Consider the following 14571-nt stretch of genomic DNA (forward strand, 5'->3'; position numbering starts at 1 on the left):
GCACACCCCTCCAGCCCCCAGCTGTGTCCCTGCCTAAACCTAATAGTGATGCTCTTCGTGAGTATTAACCAGGTATCTTCGCTTTCCCAGGGGGATGGCTTTTGAGAGAGAACACATATCAGTGAAGTGGCCAAAAGGTTGGCAATGGAGGGAAAAACAAAGACTTTGCCCAGACCAGAAGTGAAGACCCTGTGCTAAAATTCTTTCTTCAGTTATTTCAATTAGCCACTTAAAATAATTCAGATAAATGTAATGGCATTTTCCTAAGGACGAATTGGCTTTGGTTTTCCTAGAAAATTATTCCATTTGCCTTTTGTTCCTATAAAGAAAACAAGGCTATTAAATCATCCTCATTTCCATGGCTAGTTTGAGGGTAGAGGCTTTGGGTTATTGATGGAGTTTTTTTTGAAGAAGTCTTTTGCCTTCTTGGAAAAGAACTACATGTGCCTGCATCCCCCAGTGCCCAGGAGTTGCATTTGACACCTGGATTAATAGATCTCACTTTTACTCCCCACCTTTTCCAGTTGCTTAGCATTTTAAATTTACCCAATAGCATTTTACTTATTTTTTTTTAGTACTTCGGAAGGTTATTTAAAATTTTGAGGTACCTCAGTTTTTAAATCAAATACCTTTTCTACATACAAGTATCATTTAAATATTTAATATAAAATTTAGTAATGAATATTTTCCAGTCCCCGCCATGCTCCTCCCCCCTCTCCCAGGCCTTCTTTTAGTGTCATCGACCTGTCCTTCATTTTGCCTCTGAGGTTAGCGCTCTGGGTGTCTGGGAGCTGTATCTGGAGATACTTTATGCCAAGTAACAGCTCTTCTACCAGCTTTCGTACACGGTTGAGTAGGATGTTTTTTCAACTGTATTTCTGTTTTTTGCTACCACCCAAGTTCTCCCTCTGCATCTTTTCCTCCTAATCTGAATTCTCTGGTAGTGACTGTGCTCATTTGTTTCAGATGGAGACTATTTTACCTTCACACGACATGAACCCATTGGAGTGTGTGGACAGATCATCCCAGTGAGTGTATCTCCTCGTGCTTCGTATTTATTTTCATTTGAACCAGTTCTCTTAAAGATACATAAAACATGGATCTCAGCGATGTGTGTTTTCCATTACTGGGGAAAAAAACCCGAGCTCATGTTGTTGACATATCTTTAACAGCCTCCCTGCAAATGCTTATTTGAACAGGTTAATAGGGTTTCAGCTCCGTTACCAGGAGTTGAGTTCTCAAGTCATGGAATTCTCATGATTAAAATAAGCAAAGCCAAGCCCAATGTATTAATAACCTGCCCTTGGTTATGGATGTCCATTCGGCTTATGGAAAATTAATGCTTTGTTATATTTGCTTGTTTATTTTTTAAAACTGTGACTCACCATCTTTCCAGGCATATTGTTTTATATGGTCTTTTAATCCCATTCTTTCCCACTGTTTCTTTTCACAAGAGTCCAGATAGAAGACTCTACAGAAGACACAGCAGTACCATTAACGTCACGCTCATAATTGAAACCATGCCGGGCTGTTGTGTGTCTTGTAAAGGGAAATAGATGTAGTGCTTAGTGTTTGGATTGGAACATTAAACATTGTCTTTTTTTTCTGTCTCCCTCTCATACACAGCCTTGGCATTATACAAAACACCATCGAATCTTCCAACAGTGCTAGCTTATCGTGCTGGCCAGGATTTCAGGGGAGGCCCAAACTAAACTCTTCCACTGTAGACAAGGAGTTTTTTCTTTTCAAAATATAGAATGAGTTAAGATGATCTTTGGCCTTAGGTGGAGGGGCAAAGATTTTTGAGAGGCATTAATGTTCTTTTCATGAGCCGCAGACTCCTGGTTACTGTGAAATTTATTAGAGAATGAAAATGGAAAATGAGAGGTTTGGTTTAAGATCTTCTGCTCCTAAACCACCCAGGGAAACCCCACTTGGATCAGAGCAGGGGTGAGGTCTGTTACCCTAATTGCAGGAACTGAAACCTGCTCTCCCTGCCCTTCCCAGACTCTTGGAGCTGCAGCTTTCACTGACAGGACAAGAGCTGCTTGTCAGCCAGCTCCACTCAGTTACCGCGCTCCAAGATTTATATGCTGTAGATGGAATTGAAACATCACTGTGGACTCCCAAGTTTATAAACAACTAAGGGGAAAAGAAATTGGGTGTTTGGTGAAGGCAAGACACTTGTATATTTTTGCAAGCTTGCCAGGGCCAGTGAGAATCTTTCAAGGATGGCAGCTGAGATGCTTCAGGCAGAAACACATTGTGGCCGGGGGCTGAAGTGGGGACCAAGATTTCTGTTTTCTTTTTTAATGAAATTATCGACGACACCTGATAGTCCTGAAGCTCATGGCTGCGCTTGTGACAATGCAAGCTCCAAGTCCTTTTAAATTCACTTTATCACTTTAAACCTTTTTTAGCCCCAAATTCAGATGTTCACATATATTTTTTAGTCTCCTTTAGCTTATTTTGCAGTGGAAAGGAAACAAACTAAAATTTTTGCATATTCAAAAAGTAAATATACACACTATTTTATATCATCATGTTTTTGTGGTAATACATGTATGTAAAGAAAAGGCACACCCTCGAAATAGGCTTTGGCTTAAATATAATTCACAGCTGGAATTTTCTCTCCAGGTTCTTCCACACTGGAGAGCTTTCATAGTAGTCTGAATTCCTGGTGTAAAAATCACAAATGCAAAAAAAAGTTTTCATACACAGAACTTACTGGAACCAAAGTCTAGTTTTAAACACATATAAAATAACAACAATGAAAAACCAAACCAAACAAAGGAAAAACAAAGACTCCCTTTGCACTGTGTGATTTCTTTTGCTGGGTAGTTGTAATATAATAATTTGAATTCTCAAGGTCAGTCCTATTTTATTCTTAATGAAGTAATTTAAAAATCCAAACATCTATACTTTGTGGTGGGACAAGATTTATGTTGAGGACTAGTCTGAGAAATCTGAGAAGTCACAGCTTGAAAACAAAGTAATGGAGGGATATTTTTCCATCTATCAACCTGGGGTTTTTTCCTTTCAGTGGAACTTCCCCCTGCTGATGTTTGCCTGGAAAATTGCTCCAGCTCTGTGCTGCGGCAATACAGTAGTTATTAAACCAGCAGAGCAAACACCACTCAGCGCGCTCTACATGGGAGCCCTCATCAAGGAGGTAAGAGAAGCTCCTTCGGGAGTGGCCCCTGCCCCGCACGGTTGGGGCCTACTGGAGCATGTCTGATTTAACGTGCTTCTTCAGCTCTCACGAGCCACGCTTCCTCCAATTCTGTTTTGTTAGGCTGGCTTTCCACCAGGAGTCATCAATATTTTGCCAGGATACGGGCCAACGGCTGGGGCAGCAATAGCTTCTCACATTGGCATAGACAAGATTGCATTCACAGGGTCTACTGAGGTAGGTACCTGGGAAACCATGGTTGAACAATCCTGCAAATGAGTAGAGGGTTTAAAAGAAAATGGAAAGCCCAGCTGGTGTAGCTCGGAGGTTGAGCATCAACCTATGATCCAGGAGATTGAGGTTCTATTCCCGGTCAGGACACATGCCCGGGTTGGAGGCTCAATCCCCAGCAGGGAGCGTGCTGGAGGCAGCCGATCAATGACTCTCATCATTGATGTTTCTGTCTCTCTTTCTCCCTCTCCCTTCCTCTCTCTGAGATCAATAAAGATATATTTTTTTAAAAATTAAAAAAAAAGGAAAATGTTGCTCAGAGGCTGGACACGAAGGGAGCAGTGAGCACCCAGCCCTCGGAGGTCAGCATTGGCATCATAGCTGGAGCACTGGCAAATCTCAGAGTAAAGGTGCACACCATTGAGGCCACAGACCTCTGACCTTTTCTGTGATGCCATCTGTGTAAAACCTGTCCCAGAAAAATAAAAGGAACACAGAGGCAAAAAGAAACACAAAACTGTTTCAGAAGAGACTTTCCCAGTGACTGGGTTTCTGAACATTTTCTTGAGTCAAGAACAATAATGGCAGAAACAAGAAGCTAGAAATTAAACTAATCTCTCGTAGAGATTAAAATGGGAAGCATTCCATTCTATTTCCGCCAGATCCTGTAGATGCAACTGGCGGCTAACTTTGCCCATGAGTTGTGAGGGATGATATGGAGCAGGGTCAGCAGCTTTTTTCTGTGAAAGGCCAGGTGATCAGTAGTGTAGACTTTGCAGTCAGAACAGTCTCTGATGCAGCTACTCAGCTATGCCCTTGTAGCACCAAGTAGCCTTGGGCGATGTATAAGCTGAGCGGGCTACGGGCTCATGGAGCTTTATTTAAAGATACCGAACTTTGAATTTCATATAATTTTTACACCTCACAAAATATTCATCATCTAAAATTTCTTTTCCAACCATTTAAAAACACAAAAAACTGTTCTTAGCTTGTGATCCATACTAAATAGGCAGGAGGCCAAATTTGGTCTCTGAGACATAGTTTATTGATCCCTGCCTGATACAGACTCACAAGCCTGCTTAGAGCAGTTTCTGATAAAATGTTACTCCAGAATGTCTTGGATGGAGGTAACAGAGGTGAAAAAATAGAGTCTGGTTCACTTTATCAAATGGAACTTCACAGATGAAGTTCAGCATTGAACAAAAGCTGCTTGTGGCTCTAAACAGTGCTACCTAATAGAAGTATAATGAGAGCAACATTTGTCATTTAAAATTTGCTATTAGTCACATTAAAAAATTTAGGTGAATTAATTTTAGTAATATATTTTATTTAATCTGTTATTTCCATATTATCTTTCAGTATAAAATGATCAATATAAAAATCCTTTATGATCAATGTAAATATCATTATCACAGTACTTTGCATTCTTTTTTCATTATGAAGCCTTCGAAATCTGGTATGTAGTTTACATTTACAGCACATCTCAATTCACGTTTCAACTTGCTGGTTCTCTGTATTGGACAGCACAGGTTTAGGGACTTGAGTGTATCACCTGATACAATTAATGATTCTTGGTTAAACTGGCTCATGTTAAAACATTTCATAAGAGATTGATTAATAAACCTGAGTGTTAATTTATACTTACAGATTATTAAGTTTTATGTTTGTCAACCTTTTATTTTAGTTGTACTAATTATAGTAATTTTGAAATTTCGATGAACCATATAAACCAAAATGTGATCATAAAAGAGAATTATTGTTTCTATTTCAACTAAGTCTAATGCTTTGAAAAGATTTGCTAAGGGCTAGATGCTTAGCAAAACTGTAGTCAATGAAGAGTGGGCAAAGCAATTGTAAAAGATTGGGGAAAGAATAGAAATCTAGATAGATTGTGCACCTGGATTGCTTTGCAAATGCAATTTGCATTTTAAAGAAACTGAAACCAGAAATCTTAAACAATATTTTAAGGGTATGGTTTAATCAGAAAGCACAGGTGGACCCATAATTAAAGTCCTTGGTCCTATATCCAAAGACTGGAGAATTAATGTACATATTTTTAAAAGTAAAATGAAGTACTTAAAGTATCTTTCCTTATGCTTTAACCTTTTTTTCATGAACCAACCAGTGGTCCTGATTGAGTCAGTTCAGAGGCTTGGACTGTAGAATTTTTAAAAATAAAAATGAGATGATAACATATAAAGTGAGATGGCGTACTTTGCATGCCAGTCTTTATAGATGGCCTTCGTTCCAGGAACAGCTGAGGAGAGCACTCCTGCGTCAGTGCGCCATAGGTTAACCCTCATTCTTGTGCACTTCACACGGTTCTCACTTTTTTACACAGACGATTGAAATAAAAATTCTTGGAGCTCCAAGATGAATGTGTATATGTTGTTCTGTTGGACATGTTTTAGAAGTGGAATTGCAAAACAAAAGGATATTTACATGCAGACTTGCTTATCACCAAGAATGCATTAGAGTGATGGTTTTATTTTTGAGATCTCTTTATGTATTAAGTATATTAATCTTCTGTTTCTCGTAGAATTTGCAGATATTCCCAGTTTGTTGTTTGCTTTCTAATTAAAAAAAAAACTGAGTTGTCATGCACAGGTTTTTAGTTGTATATAGTCATATCTTTCAGTCTTTCTGTTAATGGCTTCTGGGCTTCCTGTCATCCTTAAAGAAACCTCTTGGAGATCATCTAAATGATCCTTAACATTTTCTTTCAGTACCTTTATGGTTTTGTTTTTGTTTAAATCTTTAATCTGGTTGGGATTTATTTTCATATATAATGAAAGATGAGGCCTAAGTTTATTGTTTTTATAAATGAGTGTTCAGTTCCTTCTGCACCATTTATTAAACAATCTATCCCTTTGCAACTCATTTGAATAAAACATTAACATTATATGATAAGTTTCCATATATGCATGTTTCCCTTTTGAGACTCAGAATGTTATCTGTCTGTCCTTTCACTAGTGCCAGATTGCTTTAATTACTAGTTTTTAAAAGATGTGTTGCAGTGTGGTAGGCAAGATACCCTGTTATTCAGGTTTTCAAAACCTTTTGGCTATTCTTGCCCAGTCTTTTAGATAAAATTTCAAATCTATTTTTTAAGCACCTTTCCTTCTTCCCCCAAATCTCTCATTGGACTTTTGATTGGTGTTACATTATCTGTCTGTATTAGATGGAGGGTAAGTGCTTTCGCTACAAGATTGACTTCCCGTCTAGGAACATGGTGTAAATCTCTTATTTGTCTTGTCATGTTTATCACTGATGTCGTCATTAAAGGTCTTACACATTTCTTGATCCATTAATTTCTAGGCATTTAAGTTTCTTTTCCAAAGATATTTCAGTCTAAAACTGAGCAGCTTTTTTTTTTTTTTTTTTTTTAAGTCACAATATCATGCATTGGAAACTTAACTGAATGGGTGACCTGATCTTTCAGGCCAGACAAGCTGTGGCCTAGTGAATCAGTAAGAACATGCTTGTTTGGAGGCTGCTTGGTTCAAATCTGTTTTGATATTTAAGACCTTTTTATTTTTTAACTTTAATAAAGACTTTATTGAAGTATCATTTACATACAATAAAATGCACCCATTTAAGTACCAAATGTATACACTCATGTAACCATCACCCAGATCAAGGTACAGAATTTTTCCATATCCTAAAAAGATTTCTTAACGTCTCTTTGTGGCTCGCACCCTTGGCCCCAGCCAACCGATGCTTGTTTTTATTAATTTTGCTTAGTCTAGAATTTCATTTAAATGGAATAATACAATATGTACTCTTCTGTATTCATTTTTTATTGTTGTTTAATATTTAATGAGTGATTGATATGGTTGCATTTCAATATCCCATCTTGATTTTTGTTTTCAGCTTGTCCCATTGGTGTTTTGCTCCTTTTTCCGCCTTTTCCATGAATTGAGTACTCTGTTTTATCTTCTATTTTGGATTATTAGCTATACCTCTTTTTCAAGTGGTCACTTCAGTAATTACAATATGCATCTTAATCAGTCTATCATTAAATAGTATTATGTTACTCCACATATAGTGTAATAACTGTACAAGAGAATTCTTCCATTTCTCATCTCGTCCTTCACACTATTTTTGTCTTACAATTTACTACTACATATGTTCTACACCCCACAGAACCTTGCTGCCCTTTTTGTTCAGTCAGCTTTTTGAAAGCATTTTAAAATGAGAAAACTTAATTATTTTACATTTACTCACACACTTGCCATTTCTGCCCCTCTCCTGTTTTTGGTGTAGGCCCAAGTTTTTTTCTGATACGATTTTCCTTCCATGTAAAGATCTTTAACATTTCTTATACTGCAGGTCTGTGAGTGATTAATAGTCTCAGCTCTTGTTTGTCTGAAAATGTTTTTATCTCGTTTTTATTTTTTATGACTTTTTTTCTGAATATAGAATTCTGATTCAACAGTTTTTCATTTCTTTTACTTCAACACTTTAAATATGTCATTCGGGTTTTTTTCTGATTTACACTGTTTCTAATGAAAAGTTAGCAGTCATTCTTATCTTTGTTTTACTGTACATACTGCTTTTTTTCTGGCTGCTTTTAAGATATTCTATTTTTCCTCATTTTCAACAATTTGATTATGATGTGATTCTGTGAAGTTTTTTCCCCTAATTGAGGTTCATTGAAAATTCTTGGATCTATGAGTTTATAGTTTTCATCAAATTTGGAAAACTTTGACCATTATTTTCTTCATATATGTGTGTGTATGTGTGTGTGTATGTATATATGTATATATATACCTTTTTCATGTCTGTTAACTTTTGAAAGGATGCTGAACCTTGTGACCATTATGGTATTGAACACGTGGATTTATTGTTACTCTTTAAAGAGTGCTGGGTTTTTCCCCCCCTAACAGGTGGTTAAGTACAACTTGATCTTTTTGATACTCAATTTTGAGCTTTGTTAGGACTAGTTTATCTTTTACTAACATACAAAATTCACTAAGATTACTAAGTTGAGATCCTTCTGGGGTTTCTGCTGAATGCTCCCAGTGTTCAAGGTCTTTTTCCACTCGGTCTGGTCAGAACTCAAATGTCTCCCAGCCTTGTATGAGCTCTCGAATTATTCAGCATACAGATGACCTGGTCTTTGTTTGTTATCGAATCTCCTAGAGCTTCACTCTTTGTATTTACTTCTTAGCATTGAGCCAAAGACCCAAGGGGATCGCCATGCAGATTTCTGGACTGAATTCTGTCCCTCTGCTACTAAGCTCTTCACATTTAGCCACCTCAGCCTTTGAAAACTCTGATCTACTTCATCAATTCAGTGAGACCACCATGTTCTACTTTGGTCTCCCCCAGCTGAAATCTAGAAAGTCTTTTGGCAGAAAGATCTTTCCTTATTTTTTTCTCTTAGCTCTGGAATCACAGTCCCATGCTGCCTGATGCCCCGTTTGAAGAAAGAAACTCATCTCTTTTCTAGTTGTTCTCTCTTTTTTTTTTTTTTTTAAATATATCTTTATTGATTTCAGAGAGAGGAAAGGAGAGGGAGAGAGAGACAGAACATCAATGATGAGAGAGTCATTGATCGGCTGCCTCCTGCATGCCCCTGAGTGGGGATTGAGCCCGCAACCCCTGGCATGTGCCCTGACCGAGAATTGAACCCGGATCGCCTGGATCCTAGGTCGATGCTCAAGCACTGAGCCACGCCTGCAAGCTAGTTGTTCTCAGTGGGAGGGCACGCCCAGTGCCATGACCAGAAGCAGAAGCCCTAGTGCATTGTTTCATTACCTTTGAGATTGTTCTTTGATTTCTTTCTCTAGGTTTCAGACAGATCACTATTCTCATGGCTTATCATTGACTTATATTGGATGTATTATAGTCAATGAGGTTTAAATTTATTTACTTCAGTTGATATCATTAAAGTCTTAAGACTACAACTCTAAAGACATTTAAATTCAAAAAAGTCCTTGGTTTGTTTGATATATAAAATATTTTATAAGTACCTTACTCCCATAAGTAACTCATTTTCAATCTCTTTGGGTGAGCTGATTTGCTTATCAGTTTAGTGTTTGTTTTTTAGCTTTAGTTTCAGAGGATGAGAGTTTTTGGTCATATAGGTAAATTTGGGGGTGGGGTAGCAGTGTCTTTGGAGCCAACCCTTAGGTATTCTCCTCACTACCTTAAGTAGTATATGATGTGTAGTCAACATGCATTATAAATATTTGTCAGCTACATGCAGGAGGAAAGACTGAATTTGAGAAATAAATGCTTAATCTCATAGCTAGAAGGTGATATATCAAATGGAGCACTTTCCTTCTTTCTTTCCTGCAACCAAAGGCAGGGTTAGTATCTTTTACTGTATAGCTATACAATTTTGGACCAGTCACTTAATTCTGTACAAAATTGGCTTAATAATAGTAAGCATATATCTTTCTCAGGGTTGTGAGAATTAAATGCAATATGAGCTCTGTAAATTGTAAATAGCAAGCAAATGTTAGTTTGTAATATGACATCAGCACCCCCAAAAGGGAGAGGCTTCTGGGGGTTGGATAGTCTTTCAAGGCTTAAGGAGAAAGAGGGATTTGATGTAGGTCTTGTAGAATATGGATAAGTAGGTGGATTGGGGAAAAGGAGCAGCATTAGTAAACAACTAGAGGCTGGAGAGTATAGAAGCTCTTAGTAGAATAGAGTGGGTATTGGGAAGGGATTGGACAGGCAGATGAATTTGAAAATAAGAAGCTACAAGTCAAACCTTTGGAAATGATTCTTGGTTAAAAAATTGAAGCCAAAGTTTAGAGACCTTCCCTACAAAGATATTACCTGAAAACTATGCACCAATATCCTTTATAAATTATAGACACAAAAATATTAGAAGACAGAATTCAGTGACATATATAAAGGATTATATACCATGACCAAGTGGGATTTATCCCAAGAATGTAGTGTTGGTTTAACATCCAAAAATCAATCAATGTAATACTTCATATTGATAGAATAAAAGACAGAAATCACACAATCATCTTCGTACACACAGGAAAAGAGCATTTGACAAAATCTTAACACCACACAGAAACTTTTACAGAAATGTTATTTTTAATTGCCAAAAAGTACAAACAACTCACATGTCCATCAAATGATGGTTTAAACAGATTGTGGTATATCTATAGCCATACAGTGGGATATTATTCAGCCATAAAAAAGGAATGAAGTACTCAGACACGCTACAACATAGATGAACCTTAAAAACATTATGCTAAGTGAAAGAAACCATTCATAAAAGACCACATATTGAATGTGGTCCTATTTATGTGAAATGTCCAGAATAGGCAAATTTATAGACAGAAAGTTGATTAGTGATTGCCTGGGGCTGAAAGGAGGAATGACTGCTAATGGATATGGAGTTTATTTTTGGAGTGATGAAATGTTCTGGAATTAGATTGCAGTAATTGTGATGGTTGCGTAACTCTTTGAATATACTAAAAATCATTGAATTATACACGTTAAAAGGTGGCTTTTATGGTATGTGAATCATATCTCAACAATGTTGTTAAAAATGGATGATTTTAGAAAGCATTTAAGGTTTTAATTGTGGTTATTAACAGCCAATATTGATTGAGCACTTACTGTGTGCCAGGTACCTGCTAAGTGCTTTGCATATATCATCTCACTACATCTTCACAGGTGAGCCAGCTGTGGCTGGGAGAGGTTAAATTACGTGCCTGTGGTCACTTGCTAGTAAGTTGTAGGTCTGAGAATCATATCCAGAGCCTGTGCTCCAAATCACAGTGCTGCACTGTCTTTCTGGCTAAGGGACTGTACATCATCCCCTAGGAGAAGGGGCCATTAAAAACCAGGAATGGTAATCTCTCAGTGGAACATGTTTTATTCAAAGAATGGTCAGAAGTATCTAATTCTGAAAAGTCACTGTTCTAATTCATTTTTTTTCTTCTTCTTTTCCTGAAATTTACTTTAAAATTGCATCTTTAAATCTTATTTGAGATATTATGCTTCCATCTGACATTCCGGGATATAGGACCTGATGTTTTGAACCTAAACTATCAAGTCAATTCCACAAACATGATCGAGCACTGGTTAAGTATCAAGTACTATGCTAGACCTTAGAGAACTTGTGTGATTCAGCCTAACTCAGGCTATTGAATGTTGGTGACTGTGAATGTATAACTAATATTGTGTGGAGTGTTTGGGAGTGTGGAGGAAGAGGAAAACAGTTCTGCACCACTTCACTTAAAAATTTCCTGATTTTGAAGATGTTTTCTAAGATCAAGGATAAAACTAAAATTCTCTTGCCCAACATGCCTTTTAAGTATGTGCGTTAAGGAGAAGAATCGTTAGTTGAAGATATTTAAATTTAAATGGAAAGCTCCTTCATGCAAACATAATATTTAAGACAAAGATAATTCTACATCTTAATTCTACAGTTGTTAATATTCACAACTGGAAAAATGTAGGTTTATTTCCTTTTCTTTTTGGAGAAAATGAAATTGTAGAGGTGTGGGAACCAAAGTACCAAAAGGACTTGGAGGACCCCCAGCTGGGGGACCCTTGTGAGTAGCGTGTTGCTTGCTATTGGCAGATAATCAGCAAATACTGGTACCGTTCAATTCTCAGAGTCATTTCCCATGTCTGATATTAAGGACCAGCACTTTCAACAAGCTCGGTACGTGTTTGGCTGGAATGTAAAATGGGGATTAGGTTTCACCATTGCCTCTCAATAACAAATGCAATTTTCATGTTTTGTCATTTCAGGCAGCTCTACTTTTAACAGGCATTTGAATTCCAGAGCTGTAGATTTGGTACTGATTCCGTGTGTATCCTTAAAAGTTTCCTCTGGAAGTGAAAGCCTTACAGAGGTTGGGGGGGGAAAGCCCTAAGGACCTAAATTATGACAGATGGGACGTGTTGAGGCGTTAGTGTGTGTCTGATTTCCTAGTGCCCCGGACACTTGGTAGACTGAGCCAGCGCTGGACACCAGATGTTCAGTGATTGCTAAACACAATCCCAGTGTTTTAGTGAAAGCATTTAATATTTAAAGGACACAGAGTGTGCAGAAGTTAGGTAAAATATCAGGTTTTCCCCTATACCTATGCCTCATAAATCGTCTTTCTATTCCTCAAATTGTATTACTCTCACCTACATTCACACCAAGTTAATTCTCATCTACAAAACTATCCAGTGGCTTATCAGAAGCAAAGGCAGGAGTAACTGCGCAGAATAGTTAATAATCCATCTAATGCCAACAGAGACCTCACAGAATTTAAAATGAATTTAGGAAGTTAAGACCTTTAATGTAGTTCAGCTTGAATCCATTTCTTTGAATCCTTTATTTAGCATCTCTTAAAGGAAAATAAAATCCTCATTCCTTCGCTAAAGTGAACGCTTGAAAAAATGCTGCCTCACTCCATGCTTTCTCGAAAAACTCCCCCAAACCCCCCAAAACAAACAAACAAAAAACTAGAGGAAATCATCACTGTTTCAATAAGAAATTCCAAACACAGTCTGCAAATCATACTAAAAACAATCAAGATTAAATAAGATGTTGTATCCATATCAGAAAACTAGAATAATTTAAACCTCTATTATGATTGTGTGGAGTTGTTCATAGTACATGTTATTTAAATTTTTCCAGCCCTCAGATTTCATGTCTGTGGGTAAGTAACGACTGTACCTAATGCATGGATTGTGAGGATGAAATAAGCTAGAATATCTAAGGTGTTTAGAACAGGGCCTTGTTCTTAATAAAGTGTCAATAAATATTAGTTGTCATTGTTTTCTGTTTATTTTAAAATGTAATTTATAGAATAATTTATGCTTAGGAAAGTGTGTAATAATAGAACGGGGCTGGATTCAACCGACCTTGGATCAAATCCCACCTCTCCTGCTATATGACCTTTGCAAGTTATTTAATTTTTCTGATCTCTCATTTCTTCATCTATTAAGAGGGGCTATGAATAAGCCCTTAAAGGTTTATTTGTGGATTAATTGAGGTAATATATTTGAAAGTTCCAGTTCTATCGCTTGGCACATTGTAAATTCAACTCAGTAGTTGAATTCGAAACTTCCATTTGTAAAGAATATGTCTATCAAAAATTAATTCCTGCTCGCCTCTGGCAGTTTTACTTTCCTTTTGTTTGTTTTATAGCTTTTATAAATATTTTACAAATATTTTTGTCTTCTAATAAATGTTTAGGCTTTTCTGTTTTTGTATTTGCTCTTCTGTTTCACTTTTTGGAAGATTGCCCAGGTTGGATAGCTGATCTTGAATCTTTTTTTTTTAAAGTGGTAGAGTGTGCTGGATGGATCTAGAGAGAGTGCTGGGAGGGGACACTTGGTACCTGTGAAGGAACTCAATTAGGGCTTCGCTGTGGCCTAGACTGGGGGCCACCCCTTCAGCTAAGTTTTCCAGAACTGGATTCTGGCGTAGGGACGGAGTCCTTTGCAGTACAGTGTAATGTAGTTACACCATTGTTTTCCAGTAGTTTTTCAAGGACTGTCTAACCTACAGTGATAGGAAGGGGGTGGAGCCAGGGGAGGAAGAGGGGCTTATTAAATGTACATTCATGGCACCACCCAGGATCGTCTCGGAACATTTGGAAATGGGGCCCAAGAATTCTCATTGTAATAGGTTTTCTAGTGATTGTTATGTTCATTAACATTCAATAATCACTAATTTATATACAATTTTAATAGTTGGGTCATACTCCAGAACATGTTCCCAGGCCCATTTAAGAAAAACCCTGCAGTTCTGACTTTGTTAATCTCTGCTAAACTACAATGTTTGGGTAAACTGACAGACACCACTCATATTGTCTGCTGTGTCTGTAGTTCCCATCCCAGCAATAACCTCTCTCCTAAGCCCCTGAAGGAAAAATAAATTAGTTCAAAATCAGTTTAGCAAAGTAAGGACATGTCCAAAGCAGTCCCTATATCTTTGAATTACTCAACAAAGAAACAGCAAAAAATGCGAGTATTTTATTAGAAGTTTACAAATGTTTCTGAAAGTTCATACATGCTACGGAACTATACAGTGTGGGTGATCTGTGAAAACAGCCCACTGACCGCAGGGAACTCATTGCCACCTGAGCAGTTCTGTTCGATTGTATTTCTCGGATAGAGGCTCTAACGCGCACAGTGCAACTGTAAAGCGCCAGGACTTCTATAAGGCACACCCATGA

General features: G+C 37.4%; 1 protein-coding gene across 2 annotated transcripts in view; it reads left to right on the plus strand.

Moving 5' to 3' along the window:
• Positions 1–14571, plus strand: part of ALDH1A2 (aldehyde dehydrogenase 1 family member A2) — an 87431-nt gene that overhangs the window by 51023 nt on the left and 21837 nt on the right. For both annotated transcript variants that reach the window (XM_016208541.2, XM_016208542.2), the window contains exons 5-7: positions 967–1028; positions 3044–3172; positions 3296–3409. In XM_016208541.2, coding sequence (XP_016064027.1) covers positions 967–1028; positions 3044–3172; positions 3296–3409 — 305 coding nt within the window. The remainder of the gene's footprint in view (positions 1–966; positions 1029–3043; positions 3173–3295; positions 3410–14571) is intronic.

Source organism: Miniopterus natalensis, chromosome 1 (genome assembly GCF_054644295.1).
Source record: "Miniopterus natalensis isolate mMinNat1 chromosome 1, mMinNat1.hap1, whole genome shotgun sequence".
Lineage (NCBI taxonomy): Eukaryota > Metazoa > Chordata > Mammalia > Chiroptera > Miniopteridae > Miniopterus > Miniopterus natalensis.